This window comes from Stegastes partitus, unplaced genomic scaffold, assembly GCF_000690725.1.
Source record: "Stegastes partitus isolate 25-593 unplaced genomic scaffold, Stegastes_partitus-1.0.2 Scaffold6, whole genome shotgun sequence".
NCBI classification, from domain to species: Eukaryota; Metazoa; Chordata; class Actinopteri; family Pomacentridae; genus Stegastes; species Stegastes partitus.
Window position 1 is genome coordinate 1789010 of NW_007577737.1, and position 23633 is coordinate 1812642.

A 23633-nucleotide genomic window follows, 5' to 3' on the forward strand; every position below is an offset into this window, starting at 1 on the left:
GGACAGCGCAGAGAGCTGCAGGACCTGCAGGACCTGGACTGGACCGGAGGCTCGTCCCGGACTGAAGCCGTTCAACGAGCTGCATGAGGATGGCTTCTTCTCTGTTTTAGATGTTGAGGGCTTCTGAAGTTCTCCTGCAGCCATAGAGCAGAGGAGCTGCATCTGCTGCAACGTGTCTGTTCAATGATAGATTTGCACCCACATTATTTCCGTGTGTTTACAGTAAGCTGCTGTGTGAGAGGTGAGCTCCTGCTCATGGGAGCTGCCTCCTGCTGACTCCCTCCAGCAGCTCTGGAGCTCCGCCGACCCGTCCAGCCCGCAGCAGCGATGGCTCGTCTCGGCCAAATCCTCCCTCTCAGATCCGTCCCCCGCTGCTCTCTGACCCTCACCCTCACTCTCCTCCTCTCCTGCTCCTGCCCGGCTCTAGGCAAGAAGAAGCTCTACATCGGGGCCCTGTTTCCGATGAGCGGAGGTTGGCCCGGGGGACAAGCCTGCCTGCCCTCCGCTCAAATGGCCCTGGACCTGGTGAACAAGAGGACCGACATCCTGCCCGACTACGAGCTGGAGCTGATCCACTACGACAGTATGGTGAGTGAACGGCTGACATACGCAGTGCAGACTGACTTGTGTCTTCTTATGATGATGACAATTAGTGTATCTGTCACATGACACTGCACGTGCTGTAGCACAAAGAACCAGAACCAGGTTTGCTGCAGGCAATGCGACACCGAGCTGCCTCCAGCATCCCTGTGTTCAGAGGCACTGTCTGCTGCACAGTGAAGGCATGTGTGCTTGAACTAACAGTGCATGATACACTGATTATTACTGCTCACCGATCAGTGATTTAACGATCAAACTGGGTTCAATCAGACACATTAATGAGTGAGTAGTTAGCAGAAACTAATAGTTTATAGATCAGCTACAGTGCAGGAGTAAGAACAAGCCTCCAGGTGGTTTACTGGTTGGTTGACTGGACCATTTGATTTATTTACACGACCTGATGAGTATAATTCGACTGATATTGATCAATTTAAAGAAGGATTATACATTTATATGTGCATTGCTTTTCCCAATCTGACACTGTAAATGTTTTTATTCCATCATGTTATTGATGACTTGCTGATCTATACATGGTTTGGGATTCAGGGACAACAGTTATTGGCCACAAAGCTGCAGAAAAAGTTGACCTGGCTTCTTCTGTAAACGTCACATTCATCTGAGAGGTGATTGCAACTCCTAATATATACATCTTCACTTCCAGCATCAAGTTGTGCTACCAGAAGGCGTCTGTCTCCTGTGTGCTGTGCATTTTAAAACGTAGCATCCAGGCCATAAAATGGGCCACAGCCCCAGAGAAATGTTCTGCCGACCACAGCATGGTGTAACATAACAGCGTCGGGACAACATGTTGGAACAGCACCACGTTCTGTCCTAATGGCTCTCATCTCAGAAACTTTCCCAGTCGTCTATTTCTGTCAGCTTTCACTAAACCCCGAGTCCGACGGTATGAAAGCAGCGCGGTACTTTAGATCTTGTGTGTGCAGTAAAGCAGAGATGAAAATGTTGTGATTGGCTCATGCTGAAGCAGCGCAGAAAGTCCAGAAAAGTATAGCAGTGAGACACTTAAGGCTGTTTTCTTGCCTTCAGTAAACAGCAGAGTGGAGTTAAACAGGAGGTGAGGGGAAAGAGAGCCGGCGCCGACCTGCAGCGAAGGTCTGTTCAGCTGGGAGTCGAATCGGGGGTCGAAGCCTTTTAGCCGATGGAGGATGGAACGCTACCGATGAGCCTCGTGTGTCTCAGACTGACCCTCTGAACAACAGAGTGCGGCTGCTTTCTGAAACCATGCAAACAGCGAGCATATAAGCGACATTTAGTGCCCCGCTGTAAAACCAGCAGTGAACAATACATCACTCAGCAGCACCATTAGAACCACTGACAGGTGACGTGAACAGCATTAATCATCTCGTTACTATGAAGTGTCCTGCTGGGAAACTTGGGTCCTGGATGTCATTTGACACGGACCACCAACCTGAACACTGTTCCAGACGAAGCTCCTCCCGACAGCAGCAGCCTCCCCAGTAGGGCGACACACCCCACACAGCCAACACCCATCCACCAAGCTCCCAGATCCAAATCTGATCCAGAGGCCCAACCCCGGCAGTCACAGGACCCAATACATAATACGCTGCCATCGCTGTGGTGTCCACAGGAGCCCCCTAGAGGCCCTGTGTCCATGTCCCACAGCTCAGAGCGAATAAAGGGAGTGTAGACAGTGTTAAGCAGCTAGGTTTACTGTTGGAGCTGACTGCTCTATGTTTAGCTCCATTAAAGAACTAATTCACCTGGACTGAAGGTGCAAACATTCAAGTTAAAGACATTGAAGGAGCTGCTGGTGTTGACGAGCAGCTACGTAGCTACAGCCTGTGAAGCTCCACCACCCAGCTCTATGCTTGCTAGCTAGGCTCCATACACGCTTGTTGACTCATTTGAAGGTCTGGGTACCTGAGGTGGACAGTGTTGTGTTCAGAATACAGCCTGACTTCTCTGAGTTACCTTGAATGCATCTGTTCTGGAGGTGTTTGTGTTGAGGGCTTCATGGTGCTCACCTTCTGTGAACTCCAGATTGATTCTGTTCTGGAGCTCAGCCAGATGTCTTTTCTGCGGAGTGAAGCCAACAACAGTCCTTCCACCCGCACATGTTTTGATTCAGAGTTTGCTCAGAAAGGAGGATCTGCTCACAGACGGACCAGAGAAACCCAAGGAGGAGCCGAGTGAATCCACCAGATCAGCTCTACGATGACGACAGGATTTTATTCATTTAATCACCAGTGATGTTATGGTGGACCGGCATCAACAAATCACTGTCATTTATAAGCTCACAGCTGCCTATACATTGAGAACATCTGACTCTGTGGTCCTCTCATTAGCAGTGGGCCTCCAGCTCAGAGGACCATCAAAGCAGAACACAGCTGAAGTGGGTTTCGATCCAGGTATCATTTGTTAGCTTTAATTTCTTTAATTTCATGAGCTTCCACAGAAGCGACATGAGACATGGCAGCATACTGTGGAACAAACCGATAGCGTTGTGAAGGGGAGCAGCTGGTAGACCTCACCAACAGGGAGCATCTATAGGCTGTATGTGCTCCGACTGAAGTTCACGTTAACATCAGCTGCCTCTGGAGGAATGTTTGCAGTTCTGATGTAGATACTTTAAAGTCAGGTGAATTTTTCAGGCAGCATTTGACAGAATGCAGCATCAGGGCTGATTACATGCTGCACTTCTTCCAATAGCAGCAAACGGTTAGAAACAGTAACAAACATCAGGGATTACAGGAAGGTTTTATTCAGGCTGACTGGTCAGTCCTCACCCCTCCTCACCTTCAATTTGTAAAATAGATGTTTAAGCTTTATTAATAGCACGAAAACACCATTTTTAGGTTTCTGTCTCTGCGCTGAAGCTTTCATCCTCAGCGTCTCTGTGTGCAGTCGTTCCCTTTTTAGAGAGAGACCAGGTTTCCGATTTGAAGTCCTCCACTGGCAGATTATAATTTTAGTCTCTTTCCGTCACACTGCCTCTTCTCACCTGAGTCTCTCCACACACACACACACACACACGCACGCACGCACGCACGCACGCACGCACACGCACACACACACACACACACACACACACACACACACACACACACACACGCTGGGTATACAAACAGTTAAACGCAGCACTGATTGGTCGGTGTTTTTAGAAAGAGGCCGCTCTGATTGGTTCAAGCTGTTCTGCATTGGATCTCTACTTCAAAAGCCAGCGGTGGGGGGTGGGGGTAGGGGGTCAGGGGGTGTAGAGGTTGGCATGACAACAGTTACCACGACAACTGCAGTTCAAACAAATACAGATTTGACTCCAAGAAAGAGGCAAGATCACGCACCTTCGTTACTGCACAGACGGGAGCAGACGGATGGGAGGACGATGTGAGAGAAACATATTGAGCAGAGTTAGCCAAACGTAAGAAGTGCTGGCCGGAGCGATCGCTGATCAGATACCTCCAAACTACTTCTGTGCTCTGCCAGGCCAGCTGCACATCACACTGAGCATGCTCTGATGGGTCTCCAGCTGATCACGGTCCAGCTCCACACAAAGAGATGCCCAAGAGGCCAGAAAACCGCCTGCGTCATCAGGTGGTCAATGGACTGTGAAATTTCTCAGCATTTTTTTCCCAAATCCAGCAAATAGATGATTAAATATCAGTTCAGATGCTGCAGCGCTAAAAGATGAAGGCTGATTTGAATGTGCTGGTGATTTCCCATGAGCACCAGGTTTAATCAGAAGGTCAACTGTGAGGAACATAGCTCCAGATTACTGTGGGCCCGCTGAAAAACAACTATCTGCAGTCGTGACTCGATAATCCGACCCTTAACAATCCTAAACCTTGCTATCCAACAGGTTTTTATAAAAACCAACAGAATCCATAAAAACAGCCTTAACATAGCGACAGCCTTGGATTCTGACTCCGACATGACATTTTATGTCACCAATCAGGATAACGGTGGAGCGTATCTGCCACTCCCCCGCCGCCACCGATGGAGGAAACAGAAGTGTGAGCGCTAACTAAACTAGCATCAGCATCCAAGTACTACCTGTGTGTTCTGGACACTTCCACCCCGTCAGAGCACTGCCCCGGGTTGGAAGTGTCCGCCGACCGCACCAAATGTTCTGATATTCATCATTAATTGGGCCTGAATATCCAGAGAGCAGAAAGTTCTATTGGGACCAGCCCTACCAGTTATTATAACAACTATGAACAATAATTAACAACTAATGAGCCTTCCAGCATCAAGCCCTCGTTGTATCTGGACCTCCGTCTTGACAATCCGACAGCCTTGCTATCCGACATAAAAGAAGGTTTTACATTTAGTGTCGGATCACGACTGTGTCTGGTGGAGGACTGAGGAGGGTAAAGCTGATCTGGACGACTTGTCTCCGTGCTTGTTGACTCAGTGTGATGAGGTGAAGAGAGGAAATCCAGCACATGCCTCAGCTGTCTTCTTTAGCAGCACAGGATGGATTTCACCCTCCCAGACAGGATGAGGACTGTTTCAAGAGTTGGTTGCTAGGGAACAGCTTCGTCCTTTCAGCTATTGATGTTGGCAAACAAAGAAACAGGAAATGAAGGCGAGCCCCTTTTAAATGTTCACGGTTTTTAGCTTGTGGCCTTCATCGTGACTCTCTGACAGCTGTTCAGGACGCGAAAGTGTTTAGCAGCCATTCAGCTCTTTCTTCTGTAAACGTTGATATAATGTAATGAAAAGACTAATTCAGTGCTTCATTATTGGATCACAAACTTCTCTTGTGATTGATTTTACACTTATATGAAGACATTCTTTAGTAAAACCTCAGGGGCCTTATTATTTTAAGGTTTTCATTACTGTGAATTGAAGGTTTTTTTTTTCTCTTCCTCCCCTGTGAAATTTTTTTTTTTAAAACTTTGCTGTTAATTTAATAATGATTGAAACTCTGAAAGAAAAGAGGTGGATCCCCAGCTGGATCTGTTTCTGTGAGGTGACCCTGGTTTGTCCTACAGGTGGAAGTCCTTCCTCACCGTTCAGCAGACTGGATGTTTTGTTTTTAAATATATTTTTTTGGCCTTTTTTGGCATTATTAGATAGGACAGAGAGAGAGACAGGAAAGTGGGGGGATAAGAATGGGGGAAAGACTACAGGCCCTGTACATGGGACACCAGCTCCACCAGGTGAGCGCTCCAGTAGATTGGATGTTAATGTACAATGTGGAACACACACATCTTTTTCTGTGAACAAACTATGATGATACAGTTTTTATAAAGAGGATGAAGCCACTCTTTGTGTATTTGTGAGTCTGAGCCTTCAGTCTCTGAGCATTTCAGAAGCAGGAGCCACTGGCTTTGTTCTCATCAGTATTTCACTCTCTATTTCACTTCTCAGTTGCTTCGATAAACTGAAAAACGTTTTGCTGTTGATACTTGCAGAATGTTTTTGTTGTTGTTGTTGTTGTTGTTTTTACAGTAAATACCTTTTAATGCGGAGGCACCATGTGGAGCAACTACAGGATATAACGGCAGTGCTAACAACTAAATCACCACAAGTACATCCAAGAAAAAGATCTGAGGAATATTGTCATTGCTGAGGTTTACTCAGTGCTCAGAATAGTTCAGGGAAAACAAATGGATGTGTGGTGGTCAGCGGAGGTTTACACCTTCTCTGTCGTGTACCTGCCTCGTGCACAGGACACACCTGTCTGGTTTTCCTCATAGAGCTATAAAAGGAAACTCCAGTTCTTCCTGCTGTATTCCTTATTGATGTGGGTCATGCTAGATTTGACTGTCGTGCTTCTTGTCCAAAATTACAAATCATATTTTACAGTTTTCTGTAAATGACCTATGAGGAGAAATGATGATGACAACAACAAAATCAAATTTCAGTTGTTCAGCCGTGACTCCCTTTAGCTCTGTTAATAAATAACGATAACCACACCTGCATCATTATCATTTAAACGCCTTATTGATCGTTCGTTGGCTGCAGGCTGTAGATGCAGAGAGCAGAGCCATCTGTAACATGTGGATCACGATAATGAGGCTTGGCTGGAGGTAAATGTTTTCCCCAGCACTACGCAGATAAACGCTGTCCTCCAGACGAGCCTGTCAGGGCTCCGGTTGATGTGACCTTGGAACGTGCCGCGCCTCGGCCCGGCGGCTGCGTACCTCAGCTCCGGGTACAGTTATACTCAGGACCAGCCTGTCGTAGAAGGGAACGCTATTCACCTATACATAATGTTCCTGACCACCCACAGTGAGCTGTGTATTCTATGTTTTCCTGTTTGTGTTCAGTTTCTATCAGCATTCGTCTATGATGTGTTTCAGACAGAACAACACCTGCACCAGACAACAGGAAGGTGTCACCGTGTTTGGCTTTCCGAAAAACCAAGCAGTTCGTTTTTGGAGATTCTAACAGAATGTCTGCAGGTCTCTGATGTCAACAATTAGAAGACTGACTTTGTCCCCACAGTCAATATTTAAATTCTAAGGCACCACAAAGACTGAAGAAACTCTCACCATATGTCAGTTTTCATCCAACAAGTACTTATATCATCATTGCAATTAAAACAATGCTGTAACTACAGATAAGCTGTTCACAGTATGATGGCTGTAAAGCGAGACCAAAGCTGTGCAACAGGACACCAGCCATATGAGCTAGAATAGTTTCCTGTCTTCCAGGTTTGCTTTTTGCACTTTAGGGCAACGAGCTCACGATGTACAAACCGGTCTGGACTCAAATGAACAACTCTCAGGACTCGTGAACAGTCCGACAGGTTTATCATACAACGTGATCAGGCAGAGGTATCCAGATTACCAGAACAAGCTCAGTGGTCAAACCTGGCTGGGTCTCAGACACAAACACAACCCAGGGAAGATCACTGATGGGAGAAGGCTGGGATAAGGGCACCAGACGAACAGAATATAAGAAAAAGGGTGCAGCAGGTGATCACACAGGCGGGAAAGAGGACAAAGACTGGAGAATGTAAAAACACCTGCAACAAGACGAGACAACAGAAAATTCCAAAATAAAACAGGAAATAAACAGAGCGGGGCCTCGGGGTAACAGCTGGACACAACAACGAGGTGGTGCATTGGTAGCGCCATCACCTGTCTGGTGTCTGCTCGGTGTAGGGGTTGGGTCACATTACGAGACCGCATGTTGTCCTCGTGTATGTGTGGGTGTCCTCCAGGTACCATTAGAACGAATCAAATGACAAATGATTTTAAACGTTCATTATTAATGTACGATTACATCCCACTTGGATAACTGTCTCTTGTTGCTTTAGAATTAGCAATTAGCTTTTTTCTGGGTAAATGAAGGTTAAAAATATCTATATTTCTTTAACTGTTGAAAAATGTGAACATGCTGCTTGTTATTTTTCTTTATCCTTCGAACAGAAATTAATTTGTGAGCAGTTCAGTCTAATTGGACCTATCTGCGATTATGTTTTTAATGCCATTTTGTCACGCTCATGATTAATTATTTTGTTATCTCTGGAAAATAAATCATGTTTCTTGTTATTCACAAGATTTTATTTCCTGAAGATTAGAGGGTAATTATGGAAAATTAAACAACGAGAGTCTGATCCATTGATCACACCTGATTTCAGTCCTCAGGATCACTGAAGGGCTCTTGTTGGAAAACTGCAGCAGAGCTAATCTTCTCCTTAGATGATCAAGAATAATTTAAATGGTTTCTTGAACAGACATATACAGTGATATTTTAACCTGTGTTGATCTAAGGTGACTATTCACTGATCAAGATGAACTTCATGTACAGTATTTTTACCACAATCTTACTTGACTGTCTCGCAGGCTGAATGCAGAATTGGATTGGATTGGGTAATAATTCTCCATAGACGTCCATTAGTCTGCTTGAGAATACCCTACACTGCAGACATGGTGCTCACAGGCTGTATACCGTAATGCCTGGAACATCCTTGACTGATGCTGTCGGTGTTTGTGTGTCCACAGTGTGATCCCGGTGAGGCTACCAAACTGCTGTACGACCTTTTGTACACAGAGCCTATCAAGATTGTGCTGATGCCGGGCTGCAGCTCCGTGTCCACGCTGGTGGCCGAAGCCGCTCGCATGTGGAACCTCATCGTGGTAAGAACCTCCACCTCTGTGTGTGGATCTCAACATACAGCTGTCATGTTTTAGGCGTTATATGAGTCAGATGTTGGGGAGACCAGTCTGAAACCAGCCATGTTTGTACTACCTTTGATGTGTGTTTGAGGCCATCGTCTTGTTGGAACATCCAACTGGATCAACAACCCAACCGAATGTAAAGGCAATCCTCCTTCTTCATTATTATTATTGTTATTATTTTTATTTGATTTTATTTCATTTGTGTAAAGCACCAGTTCCATTGGCACCAAAACAGCCCAGGAGCATGAGGAGCACCATCATGCTTGACAGTATTTATCGTGTTCTTGGGGTTAAGGGCAGACAAACTGTAGATTCCATGGTTCTCTGGTGAAAACCTCGAACTTGAAGGTGCAGACTTGCATCTCAGCTGCTTCACACTCGGCTGCAAACCTTTCCAGTGCATGCTGAAGGTCACTGTCCAATGACCTCCAGTTCATGCTGAAGGTCACTGTCCAATGACGCTGAGGTCCCCAAACCAGACGCCCTCCTCACCCCGGCTGTGCCTTGAGATCCTGTCCATGAACACCACAAACAGATTCGGTGCTGGTGGAGTCCAACACTCACCTGTCTGACTTTGTGCTGCAGCTCTCACTTTGGTTGAACAGGGACTGAATGGCTCGTATCAAAGTGCCCGGTACCCCATACTCCCTCAGTATACCCCATAGAGCCCCTTGGGGGTCAGCCATGCACCTTTTCCAAATCCACAAATCACATGTGGACTGGCTGAACATGGACCACTCAGATTCCTCCTCTGGGAACTCTTCAGGAGGTGGGAGTTGAAAACCCCACAGACAGGGGCCTCTGCCAAATGTTCCCAGTTCACCCTTACTACACGTTTGGGTCTAACCGGGTCTGTCCGGCAGCCTTCCCCGCCATCGGATCCAACTCCCCACGAGGAGGTGATCATTTGACGATTCTGCTCCTCTCTTTGCCCGAGTGTCCGAGACAATATTCAATATTTAGGTGACACATGATCTCTTGGGGTTAGTGTGAAAACACTACGGAGAACACTTGCACCAAAGGTTGCAAGAAAATCTGAAAATATCACAGAAGACACTCATTAACACCGAAGACACAGAGCCAAAATGTACACTTGAAAAAAAATGACCTGAAGGGGTGTCACAGTGAGAGCGAGTCAGCCTGCCAGAGAAGTTGAGAAGTTGGCTGCAGTCATGATTCTGATTCATTGAACCGCTTCCAGATGACTTTACATTTCACTTCACTACATGAGACTAATACACAAGTGGACCGCCACAACTCCCCTCCAGCACACAGGCCATCATCAGTTGTTATAATATTGTCAGTTATTCTTTTATGTGTACATATAAAGATGTTTACATTTACTGTTTTTCACCAAAACATGATATGTTCTGGGTGTGTCAGAAAAGTTCCAGGACTGGTGTCACAAAAGATATATTTCAAATCTAAACTACAAACTACCAGTGTTCTCCTTCCCAGTAATCCTCCTGGAGTCTAACCCACCTCCTCCAGCCTTCTCTTCAGGCCGCCATGCACTCCTGGAAGGATTCTTCTGGATCATCTCAGCTCCGTCGTCACAGCCATCTTGATGTCATCCACGTCTTCTAAACGGGTCCCCTGGATGAGCCCTTGAGCTTGGGGAAGAGGAACCAACCCCAGGGAGCCAGGTGGGGTGAGTAGGGAGGTTGCTCCAGCACGGAGATGTTCTTCTCAGCCAGGAGCTGTGGGATGCTGAGGGTGCTGTGAGCAGGTTGTCATGGTGAAGCAGTCTCCACTGGTCCTGAAACAACTCTGCCTCTTCTGGACGAAGCAAACGCTGTAGGATCTCTTTGTAGAGGTGCTGGTTGATCGTCTGAAGGGGAAACTCCTGGTTTGGATTTTGGGTTTGAAGTATATCTTTTGTGACACCAGTCCTGGAACTTTTCTGACACACCTCGTCTTCCTGAGGTCAGCAGTGTTTTTACCTTCTAGAAGGAGGCTATAATATCCTGTAGCTTATATGATCCACATACGTATCAATGTGTCATACTGTGATGTTGTTTGTAATACTACCTGCTAATGTATTGACATCATGGCTAAAAGCGGAAGCAGGGATCAAAAAAGACATCCCTTCAGTAACTTGGAACTGGGGGCACAGGGACAACAATCAGCCCTGGAGCCCTGGTCCTGCCCCATTGAGTATATATCTAGTTATTTTGCCCTTAGTTTAATAAATGAATGAAATTCTACATCAAATGTGAACTCCAGTGTGCCACAATCATGACTGTTGAGAGGCCAGTTTAGTCCATGTCAAAGCCAAAAGATAATAGCTTGATTTGAGACGAACAGTACGTCTCCTGAAAAGCCACGAGAGCAGGTGAGCGCAACAATGGACGGTAACCAAGTTCAACGTTTAGGCAGCTTTCAGTGGTATAACCTCCATTTTACAGGAATCCTCACATAAATTAGCATTAGATCTGTTTGCTAATGTATATGCAGTAAATGAGCTGAGCAACTGTTTGTCTCTCTTTATAGCCCTGTGATAGACTGGTTACCTGTCCAGGTGAACCTGCCTGTCAGCTGGGATAGGCTCCGCCCCCCATGACCCTAGTGAGGATTAAGGTGTAGAGATGATGGATGGATGGATGTTTTTCAAGGACTTGTAGTATTTTTACAAGTCAAGCTTTCACTTGCTTTAACACGTTTCTTTTTGGGTTTCTGCTCTCATTTAGTCTGAGTTTAAGTCATGAGGATGACTGTAGCTGTAACGTGGTTGTATCCATCTCCCTGTGTCCCAGCTGTCGTATGGCTCCAGCTCTCCAGCTCTGTCCAACCGCCAGCGCTTCCCCACCTTCTTCCGGACTCACCCATCTGCCACGCTGCACAACCCGACCCGAGTGCAGCTCTTCCAGAAGTGGAAGTGGACCAAGATCGCCACCATCCAGCAAACAACAGAAGTTTTCACATCAGTGAGTCACGATTTTAAATGAAAGTGTTGACAAGTAGAAAAGTCAGGTAGAATGTGTGTACGTAGAGAAATAAGACTTGTCCTTTTTACTCCTTAGTTTCCATGTAAACACACAATCATCCACAAAATGTTCATGCGCTCATAAAGTGTGTGTACATGCAGTCTTGATTTTCAGAGGACTCCTACAACAACACACGTCTTTATCACAAAAACACTTTCATGCATTTTGGTTATTTCAGAGTCATCCAGGTCTTCTGGACATATGACAACATTTGCTGGGTCACAAATATATACAACAACTTAAATGTTTGGTTCTGGTGATGTAGAAAGTTGTGTTAATCAAACATTCTTAGCGGCATTGGAAACTCAAGACTCCCATGATCTACGTGGTCTTTACATGTAAACTGATGTTCCCGACTGTGTGTGCATACATTTACCTACTAAACGTTGTCAACACTTTCTCTCTCACCATTCCATCTACAAAAGTCATTCTTTCTCATGTTGGTTGTTTGAGACCTGGAGGCTGCAGAGTGTTGCTGTAATCACACCAGACAGGGAAACAAACTGGTTTGTTCTGAACAACCGAAAAGCAATAAGACCTTCATCAACAGATATTTCCCTCGACAGAAGGAAACCAATGACAACTGTCCTTCCAGAAATTAGACAAATATGGACAAACAAGAAAAGACGAGGTCACCTTCCACAGTCTTAGATTCATCACACAGTGATGATATGAAGGGAGACACTTTAATTATTTTCCTGTTCCTCTCCCTTCCTTCATCTTCCTCATCTCCTATCATGTCTTCTTGTACCTAATGGGCGTCTTCCTTCCTTACTCTTGTCACCTACTGTTTAATCATCACCCATCGTTATCTTTCTAAACCACCAACTCCTCTTCCCCCTCTCTGCTTTGCTTCAATCGCTGTCTACTGTTCTCCACATTTCTTTCTCCAATTTACTATTCCATTACCGCTCTCGCTACTATTTTGGTTGCGGTCTCTGTCGATTTATCATCTTCATTATCCTCATTATTCTGTGTGTGTGTTTCACAGACGCTGGATGATCTGGAGGAGCGGGTGAAGGAAGCGGGGATAGAAATCAGCGTTCGTCAGAGTTTCCTCTCCGACCCTGCTGTGGCTGTCAAGAACCTCAAGGTACCGAACCGCCGACTGTTCTTACACACAGCAGGAAGCTGAACACAAATCAGTCCGGCCATGTCTGAACAGTCCAACTTAGAGCGCCCCCCGATTGCTAGAAACGATAACCCAGAAAGTACAGAGGACGTGGAAACTCTCCCACGTCTCTGATCCACGAAGCCCAGGGCTGTTGGGTTGGCCTCGAAGTCGTGGAGCTGTTACTGACTGAATTGTGTTTTTTATTTTATTCTTAAATAATGGCTGAATCCTTTATTTACTTCATCTCAGGAGGTAAAAGAGAGTCAAACACATCTGATCACATCCCTTTTTTTAATTTGCTATTAATTCAAGCGTAACTCTCCATCCACGTTTACTCACTATGACGAATGTGTTCTAATGTTCACTTCTCCAGTAATTCCATCACTAAAGCTACGTACACACTCGCCTCTCTGCTGAGAACACTTTTGTTTTGTAGTGATTTTTCCACACACTCCATTGCAACATCCCTCAGCCTGCTCCAGGAGGTTTCTGATGGGAAACATTCAGGAAGTTCACTGATGATAGCTCAACAATGAACAAATGAACAGCAAAATAAAAATGAATCAGCTGATGAATGAAACCAGCTCTCCTGTCCAGTGTTGTCAGCAGGCTGTGGGACTCTGCTCTATGGTAGTTCTGCCCCGTTCAGGCCTGATAAGTGACTAGTTCATGTGGACAGGATAAGTCTCTGACATGTATTTAGGACACGTTTTTCTTGTTTTTCTGGTTGTTATTTTCAGTGAAGTCTCTCCTCCTGCACTGGCAGGAAGCTCAAACCACAAACGACCCAGAAAGTCACTGCAGCGTAGCAGCTGCATGTTTCTGCTGCTGTAGATGGAAAAGCGCGACACAAATTCACCGACACCCTGCTGGTTTCTAGCTGCTCAGACTATGATAGTCGTCGCTCTAGCAGCAGCCCGAGTCTCAGCCTGTCACTGAGCTTCTTATGACGCTGTTAACACCGGCTGCCTTTTACTACTGCATCACCTGAAAAACCTACAAGTTCCTTTCTGCTTTTTAAAATGCTGTTCTTTGATTTCTGACTGAGCTGTGTGCTCCTAATGCTCTGTAGAATAAGAGAGGAAACGTATCTCAAACAGACATTAATTGGTTCTCAGAAGTGCACTAGCTTCTCTGAAGGTTCTCTAAACACATCACTGGATTGTGGAAGCTAAAGTGGTTATTACACTTTGGGGTAATATAGATAAAGGACCACTGGTGACACATTTTAACTACGAATACTTATTTTTGGCATCTCTGGTTACAGTTTCTAGCTACAGTCAGTGAGTACAGGCATCTGTTTTAGTGGTACTAAAGATAACAACCTCAACAACAAGACTACAGGAAGCAGCACACATTCACATGAAGAAATAAATTCAGTGTGTAACATGGTTATTTTTAAAATTTCCTTCAGTTTTTACACTTCGCTAGGTTGTTCTCATGGATTAATCGTATCAACTGGACCTGCTTAAGTTCCTTGAATATGTTCCACCTCTCATCCAAGAGGCTTCATCAGCTCTGACTGAGTAGTTGGGAGTTCCACATACTGATATCCTGAAGGAGCCATTAACACCTGAGTTTGGGTTTCAATTGGGGGTTTGTTGCTCCTCCCCCTCGTTATGTGAGTCGTTAGTACTCCCCCTGACACCATGAGGTTCGCTAGGGTCTGTTGTGGCTAGGTGTGGATGTGGTTTCATCTTCCACATGAAGAGGAGCAACAAACTCCCAACTAGTCAGTCAGAGCTGATGAAGCCTCTTGGATGAGAGGTGGAACGTCTTCAAGGAACTCAAGCAGGTCCAGTTGCTACGATTAAACTACGAGAATATCCCTGTCATAGTCTTCCCTACATATACAGTATAAATCTGGACAGACATGGATGTAAACTGCAACTGGACTGGTTGACGGATTAATCCAACCGTGAGATAGTCATTGTAGTTTTTATTGTAAATATGACTGTGATAAGATCACCAATGTGTGCACATTGTTGAGGAGAAACGTGGCGTCTATGTTGTACTCACTTCCCTTCCTTCCTCTGCCTGTGTCAGCCTGACTTTCTTTCTTTCTGGCACACACACGCCTCACAATGACCTTCTTCAGTATGTCGGCCTAGTTCTGGTGTGGAAGATTAATTGACCATCGCAGAAGAAACCATGGTAACAGCATGATTGTGGCCCAGTGGAGAGGAACTCCACTGCTGTGTAGTGAGGAGCTGGGAGGAGGGCTGGCTCCCCATCCACTCTGCAGGCCTTTGACTGGTGCTTTTTGTTCCCATGTGTGACTCTGTCCTTTTTCTTTTACACCTCAAAGCGCCAAGATGCCAGAATTATCGTTGGCCTGTTCTATGAGACGGAGGCCAGGAAGGTCTTCTGTGAGGTACAGCTTCTCCTCTTCACATTCACTCACAGCACACATAAGTACTGAATGCGAGTCATTGTATGAAAGCTTTGTGGCGTCTGAGCTTCACTGCTAAAGTTTGGTGTCCTCACAGTCAATACAATGTGCTGTTCACAGCACTCTGACGGGTTTTTTCTTCTTTTTTCTTTTAATTTTATTCCATTCATTGAGTTAAAACAAAACAATTAAACATGACACCAACATTCCTGAATGAAAGGAGCAGAAAGAAAAACAATCTGATGTTATCTGCCATCTTTACCCAAAGAAATTCATTTACAGAACACTTCAATTACAAAAAGCATCAACAGCACAATAAACATCAGAATATTCACAATTAAAACAATGATAACGAGTGACATTTCTCTTCCTGGTGTCGTCGTTTATCGTCTGTCTGCAGGTGTACAAGGAGAAGCTTTACGGGAAGAAGTACGTTTGGTTCCTAATCGGCTGGTACGCCGACAACTGGTTCAAGATCAAGGACGCGTCCATCAACTGCACTGTGGAGCAGATGACGGAGGCCGTGGAGGGTCATGTGACCACTGAGATCGTCATGCTGAACCCGGAGACGGTGCGAGGAGCCTCCAACCTGGTGAGACATGCGTTGTTTCATCATGTGGCCCATCAGTGGTGCTCCAGGATTTCTCATGTCCAGCTGCTGTGTCTGGGAACTGAGAGGAGTCGATGTGATGTCGGGAAGCAGAGTGAATGTATTATTAGTGCACTGGGTAGCTAAAACATAAAGGACTTTAAAAATACAGAGCAAATGTTTGAATGAATCCCTATATTTTACTGGCAACCAGTGCAAAAGAGCCAGAGCTGGAGTTCTGTGCTGGGTGTTCTTTGTACCAGTTATCATAGAGTTAAGCCCTGCACAGGGAGCTACAATAGTCCAGCAGTTAACACGCTCACCATAAAAGCATGGTTAACTATTGACACGTCCTCGCAAGATAAATTTGGCAATGGTTCCACAGTGACAAAAGCTGCCTTTCACAATGCTGCAGACTTATTTCGTAAAATTCAAAGATGAGTCCAGGGAGAAACCAAGACTTTTGACCACCTTGTGCACATTATTATAAGGCTAAGTGCGTTACTAAGTCCATAAACAATGCCAAAAAATTCTTGGCATCTAACATTTGAAGATGGCTAAAGGGGCTCATCGTTGAACAGGTGCGGTCAGGTGTAACAGGCAGGTGAAACTGTATGATCAGCACAACAATGATGAAGACATTGTGGTTGCTGAATGAGTCCTCCAAAGGGGGCTGAAATTAGACAAACCAGGCAACTGCAGAGGAAGCAGCTTTTTTGTACCTTTTAGTCTGCTAAGAGAGTTTAGAGGAAAATTTGCAATCAGGGGCACTGAAACTGATTATTAACATTGTTACTGACCTGCTTATTACAATTCTCACCGTCTCTTCTAGACAAGCCGAAGCAGTCCCAAAACAGTTCAACATTTCTCAGGCCTTAACTCAGTTGTGTTGAGAAGGTAGAGATGTCTGATCACAGTCAACACAAGCTCCCGACTGGTCCATGCATCTTCATGGGTTGTCTGAAGGTTCTGGGGTTTAGACTTGGTACCAGTTGGGATTTAAACTAGACTGGGGTATGGAGTCATCATTATATACAACGATTCTTGAGATAAGGTCAGGGGCGATGTTGTGCTTGCCTGGTCTGTAGAGGACATCAGAACATGTTTTTGTGTCCTGCAGCATAAAGCTTTGCTGTTGTGAACATGTAAGTCAAGGGGTAGTTGTCTATCTATACCATGAACTGAGCCACGTAAACTCAGTCGTCAGGGTCAAACTTGGCAGTGTGAGTGGAGACGTTTTGTGTTTTTGGGCTTTGATTTTCTTCAACCTGTTGGTCTGATTGACTTTACCAACATCTACATCTGTGTTCTCCTCTCTGTTACCATGTCGCCTCCCAGAACAATGAAGAAAACGAACATCAGAGCTTCTTGTTTTCACATCCAACAGCAGTCCATTCGGTCTTTGACCCGTCTGAGCGAGTCAGGAACAGTGTCAGACAGGTCTAGAATCAAACAGGCAGACTGTGTGCTCTACATTAGCCCAGCATCCCATCCAGTCGGGGAGACAACACTGGATCTCTGAGACAGCTTCTGTCTAAGCTGCTTCTTTCACTCCCCTGGGATGGATGACTCTCGGAAGTTAATCAGGTTGGCAACAGAATCTGATGATGCTGGGTTGGCAGGAGGAACAACAATGACACTTTGTCCGAGGAAATCTGATAGATTCTCTCCCAGAGGGAGAAACTACGGATCAACTTCACATTCTGAAGTTCCAAAGGCATTTTTCAGGACTTCCAAATACAAGGATTAGCAGCAGAATTGGTGTCTCGTATAGGTTTTACCAGTTCTAGTGTTGCCCCCTTTAGACTTTCTGTTAGTATTCCCTCTTTTCTGCCCTGAGCGGGAGCTGGAGCAGGGTGAAAAAGATGGAGCTCATTGATGACGACTCTGCACCGCGTTGGTGACCTGGTGCCTTAGAGAGTGAATTAAATCAGCATTTTAAATCACTTTAAATGTAAATCTTTTGATCTATAACCAATCAACCTATTAAAGCCGACTAATTCAGATATTCTACATAAATGATCAAACATCATCCATGTGTAACCGTCCTGTCCTCTCCCCTTCAGACCTCTCAGGAGTTTCTAGCCCAGCTGATGTCTAAACTTGGTGGTAAAAACTCAGAAGAGACGGGTGGTTTCCAGGAAGCCCCGCTGGCCTACGACGCTGTCTGGGCTCTAGCCCTGGCCCTCAACAAGACCGTGGGGCCCCTAAAGGCCAAAGGTCACCGTCTGGAAGATTTCAACTACAACAATCGAGACATCACTGCTGAAATCTATCGAGCCATGAACACCAGCTCCTTCGAAGGAGTTTCGGTAAGTACAAGAGCCAGCGGAGGGAGGAAGGCTTGAGTGCTGGTTGGTGATATGAGAGAGGCAGTGAAAAAGTGGCACAGTGAACAGGATGGAGGTATTAACAGGTTAATGTTCTGGCCTTTTCTTTCAGGGTCATGTTGTCTTTGACGCTCAAGGCTCTCGAATGGCCTGGACTCTAATCGAACAACTTCAAGGTATGCCGCAGAATACATCTGTGCTTTAAAATGGAATTCAGCTCAATAATCAGCCGATGAGGCAAAATCTGCAATTATCTTGTCGTTTTCATTAATTTGTCAATAGAAACTCAAAGAAATGTGTCCCTTCAGGATGTCCTGGGTGGGACCAGGACCGATCATGACTCATTCAGCAGTCGGGCCTTTATGTACATCCATTGTTGACACAGGTGTCGAAAAGGAAGGAAGCATTGAATAAATACATCAGCGCTGGCTAGAGGACATGAGGCCTTATAAAAGTCTTGTGTGCCCATAGCTAGCTAAACTCTGACTTTACTCTCTACTTGCCAACGCTGAATTGCACGTTGTCCTGATGACTGCCCCCTGAGGTCGCTGGAGGTATTAAACAGTGATAGGGTCCGCCAGGTGGTGCAATCAGGTACTACAGTTAATGGTACAACACATGTTTTAGCATTCATACAGAGAATACAGGTTTTTTTTGGAGCTTGTGTCACGTAGGGGAACTTTACCCTTTGATTTAGGTTTCCACTCACTATTTGGTTAAGTTTAGACACCAAAACTATTTGGTTAGGTGTTCGTCCTGTGAAGTGTGATTAGCTAGCGAGCTACCAAACATTTGCCCAGGTGATGAACCCAATGTGATGCAACCTCTGTCAACATACCAGTCAGTGCAGGTGAATAGCAGACTGAGTGCATGTCGTCTACATGTGTAACACTGGATTTAGCGCTGTGGATTGCTTGATGGGATGGACGTACAAGCAGAGCACCATCACTTCTTTGGACACAAAACATCAGGTCAGCTAGAGTCAATCAAACAATAATTAGAGAAGCTACAAAACGATCTGCTGAGCTGGCAGTCAGGAACGGGAGAGGGATTGTGAACGCAGGAGGTGAGCGGCGTGGCTTGAGGGATAGTGAAGCTCTCTACCTTTCGGAGTCTTGGCTGAATCTCATGTGCAGTCGACTTTACAGGAAGCTACCAGGTGATGGGAGTTCACCACGGTGCTTGTTTATCTCAGGAAACTAACCAGCATTGTGTCTGTGCTGTTCGACAACAACCTGCAGCCATTGGAAACAGTCACATCATTACCCTGGTGCAGGCCTGCTGGTTTTTATGTCGGGCGCTTGCATCACAGTTTTTAATGGAGTGCAGGTGGCTGAGTGATGATCTGGTGATTGTGATGTGTCCTATCTTTGGTGGCGCGGCTCTAGAAGGCTGGTTGCTTTGATTACTGAGCCTGTGTTCACTCTGCCCATGATTTGTGTTCCTCTGTCGTTGCTGGAACGTGTTATGATTAGAGGCGCTCTGTGTTTGTCGGAGTAATTAAAAATTAAGCTTGTTTTGACGGATTTCGTTGCTTCAGGCCTCGTCGTCCGACAAGGAGAGGGTCAGTGATGGACTGCTGTTTGTTTCATGGTAGTGAAGAAACAAACAGGCCTTGTACAGGTCTCTGGTCAGAAAAGATGAAAAAATGGACGTGGATATGAATTGATCATCACTGAACATTAGGGCAAAGGAGCAGAGGAAGCTTGTGTTCCAGCTAATCCAGATGTTTTGGGATTTTAAACTGGACAAATGACAAACCTGAGAAATGTGATGGTTGAATTAAATTCATGTACAAGTGAACAATCCTGTGTGAGCACAACCCACAAAAAACATATAGGATGCTGCAGCTGGGATAAAAAGATTGTTTGTAAGTTCATGTGTGAGCTTGTTGGTTCATGTGTAGTTCAAGGTTATGCAGCTGGAGAGTTGAATTCAGACTTCGGCTGGAAAGCTGGATGTCTGCTGAACATCCAAGTGCACAATGAATTCACTGTTGATGCTATTTTTAAAAAATGAGGTGACTGAAAACTTGCCACAGTTAGATCAGACAGATGAGAGATGACTGATCTTTTTAGAGAGAATGGGTTGTGGCTTCCCAGGAGAAGGAGGAGAAAGTATAAAAGAAGCTGTAGGGAGTTGTTCAGTGATAAGATTTGACTTCTGTAGGTTCTTAAAGCCTCTGTATTGAATAAAAATTATTCACATCAGACTGCGGATGCTGTGTGACGCCTGTGTTATTATTATTATTATTATTATTATTATTATTATTATTATTATTATTATTATTTTAAAGAGATCTATAGTTGATCCAGAAGTGACTTTTGACTTCATGTCTGACCATCACTGGCCCAAAGGACACTTCTGTCCCACACTGCAGCACATACAACACAAGAGTCTTTAACTATGTAGAAGATCCAGCTGGTAGGAACATGTGTCACTCAAAACAACATTTTGAAGCCAGACCACCTCCAAATATGGTCTTTTCAGTTCAGATGTATTCTGAGCACGACGTGGTCTGTGTGCATTTACACCTTCTGTTATATGTTTTCGTCATCAGGTAAGATATTCAGGTGCACAGATAGTTTGATCCTTGGTTTAAATATTGTCATATACACTAAATACATTCGTGCTTTTTAAAGGCTTTTACGTTCTGCATCTAACCTAATGCTGTCATGTTTGTATATCATCACATGGTTGGTCGTGTACACACAGCGTCAGGCCGTGTGTTTGTTTGTTTACAGCAGGATAAAGACAAAAAGGACAGTTCAGATGAAAATGAGGAGAGGAAGAGAGAAGGTGGTGCTGGAAGACAGGAGGAGAGCCAAACAACAGATATGTTCAAAGACAATCTGTTAGCAGGACTACTCTGAGCACATAATGACTGCTAACTGTCCTGAGATAATTATATGTCTCTGAACATTAATCATACGGTATCAACACTTAACCTTGCCTTTTAGAAAAGCAGGAGACGTATACGTGTCCGTGTTCTGTGACAGTGCCGATGATGAGATTAAACGCTTTTGACCTGGAAGTATGAATACACAGCAGCACTGAACCCGGAGTGTAACGACAACAATTAACAGTACAAATAAAAAATATCATCATCACTTTACTGGCCACAGAAACATCTCAGTACTTCAAACACGATTCAAGGATTCAAGGATTCAAGGATTCAAGGCCTTTATTGGTCACCAACACAATTATACACAGTATGATGAAATGTATTGTGCACCTGTTCCAGACCGAAACTATAAGAAGAAGAAGAAGAAGAAGAAAAATGAACACAACAGAGATATGAGACCCAGTGTGCTATTTAGTGAGCTTTTCAGATGTTGCTGTATTGTGTGCTGTGGACTCTTCTCCCTGATTCCAGTCTCGATGCTAAGCTAGACTAGCATTGTTCTGATTCCAGCTCTGTACACAACACAGAGACACGACATCGATATTCATCTTCTCATCTCAGAAAGAAAGCAACCCAACCCATCTCAGAAAATGCTTTTGATTTCACTCCATTTCAGATCCAGTCAATAGAACTTTGTGTTGAATCATTTATTTGTGTGCTGTATTGTGGTGATGTTCCTGATACCAGTATTATTGTGGCTCCTGAATTTCAATGTCACACACCAAAGATATTTCTTTGTTTCTTAAAATTGGACTTTGAGGAATACTTTTCTTTTCTTCCATTCAACACAAAATACAGAGTTCTGAAGCATGAGTTTGGCTGTGATGGATGTAAAATGTATTTCACATGAGGAAATGTCTTATCACTGACTTACAAGAGGGTTTAGATCCAGGGGAGATGTTCAATGCCAGCTCTAGCTACGAGACTGTTCATGATACACACTACTTCCCACATTTGGCTATCGTGGTTGGCTATTCAGTGTTACCTATGAAACATTGATTATAGGAAGAGACATCACATTCCTCTTACCCGCTCCCTTCCTCTCTCTCTGTCTTCCAGGAGGAAGCTATAAGAAGATTGGCTACTACGACAGCACTAAAGGCAATCTGTCCTGGTATGGGAATGACAAGTGGATAGGTAAGGGACATTCATCTTCCTCAGCCCCTTTATTTGTCTCTTTATCACTGTCTGTTGCACTCCTTCTACTCTCCAATCTCCTGTTTTTTCCCAATCAGCCAGTCGGGTTTTATTCAGCATGTGGACACAGAAACACACCCGCTTGCTTTTCACAGCTCACCACGTATCTGAGTTATTCAGGACTGAGTAGAAGTGCTGTGATGGGACAATGTGCAATTCAGCCCCAATTTGAATCCATTTGCTAATTAAAAACAAGAACACGTTTGTGGCCATGACAGCAGTGCAGTAAATAGATGTTGCCAGCTTAGAGTCCAAACAAAACAGGAGAAAGCTATCAGGGTGGGGGTTTAATGGGATTGGGCTCCATGACCTTGACTTTGAGGAATGAAATTGTGTTTCCTAATCAGTACACATGAAGGCTCTGTATCACTGCTGCCTCTCTGGGCGCTGACAAGACGCAAATCTAACAATGGTTAATTGTTTTGAAGACTGTGGAGGATGCTGCAATTCTGTGAAACTGGACAACAAATCAAGTGATGCAACGATGGGGAGGGGGTGACGGACGCAGACTGACCTTGGGTTGGTTGTTCTGTGCGCTTGTGCGTTCGATTATGTGTCCAGAGTGCAGCTGATTGGATTTCCTGTATCCCCAAAATTACGTGAATTGATTTAAGGAAGGGGGGGTAGGTGGGGGTAGGGCAATTACTCCACAACTAAACAAGGTGACACCCTACTGACTGGCAGAGGGGGTGGAAGCATTACTGGGGAGTAAATATTACGTTGATTTTATGAATGTTAAACAGAGAACCCAAAAATCCAAAGCTGCCTTTGGACTGCCTGTGAGCAAGCAGTCGGCGACGGTGGGAAGGAAATACAAAAACACCAAACCTTCAACAGAACAAGCCTCAGGGTCTAAAATACCTCCAAGGTTCTGTACAGTAGAACTGGAGGCCAAGGCAATGCCATCCAGAGCAGCTATCTGGTTCCAGAGTGTGTTGCTGAGGTGTTTAGGGCCAAATACAAGAACCTCAGTTTGTCTGGATTTAAATGAAGGAGATTCCAGGTCATCCAGGTCTTTATGTCCTTCAGACATGCTGGAGTCTGACCAGCTGATTGGTTTCATAGATAAATATAACTGGGTGTCGTCTGCATAACAGTGGAAATGTCTGCAGTGCTTCCTGATAATACTGCCTAAAGGGAGCATGTACAAGGTAAATGATATAGGTCCTAACACAGAGCCCTGTGGAACTCCATAACTAACTCTGGTGTGAGTGGAAGAATCATCATTAGCATGAACAAACTGGAATCCACTGTATCAAATGCAGCACTGAGATCCAGTAGAACACCTACAGAAACTGGTCCACTGTCTGAGACTCTTAGAAGATCATTGGTGACTTTCAGAGGTGTTGTTTCTGTACTGTGATGCTTCTAAATCCTGTCTATATACCTTCCAAACAAAGTA

General features: G+C 44.8%; 1 protein-coding gene across 1 annotated transcript in view; it reads left to right on the top strand.

Moving 5' to 3' along the window:
• Positions 1-327: 327 nt before the first annotated feature.
• The window catches only part of gabbr1b (gamma-aminobutyric acid (GABA) B receptor, 1b), a 40689-nt gene continuing 17383 nt past the window's right edge, over positions 328-23633 (top strand). The window contains exons 1-9 of the mRNA XM_008281293.1: positions 328-588; positions 8541-8675; positions 11474-11644; positions 12696-12797; positions 15127-15192; positions 15611-15802; positions 17866-18111; positions 18242-18305; positions 22094-22171. Of these exons, the coding sequence (XP_008279515.1) occupies positions 328-588; positions 8541-8675; positions 11474-11644; positions 12696-12797; positions 15127-15192; positions 15611-15802; positions 17866-18111; positions 18242-18305; positions 22094-22171 (1315 nt within the window). The remainder of the gene's footprint in view (positions 589-8540; positions 8676-11473; positions 11645-12695; positions 12798-15126; positions 15193-15610; positions 15803-17865; positions 18112-18241; positions 18306-22093; positions 22172-23633) is intronic.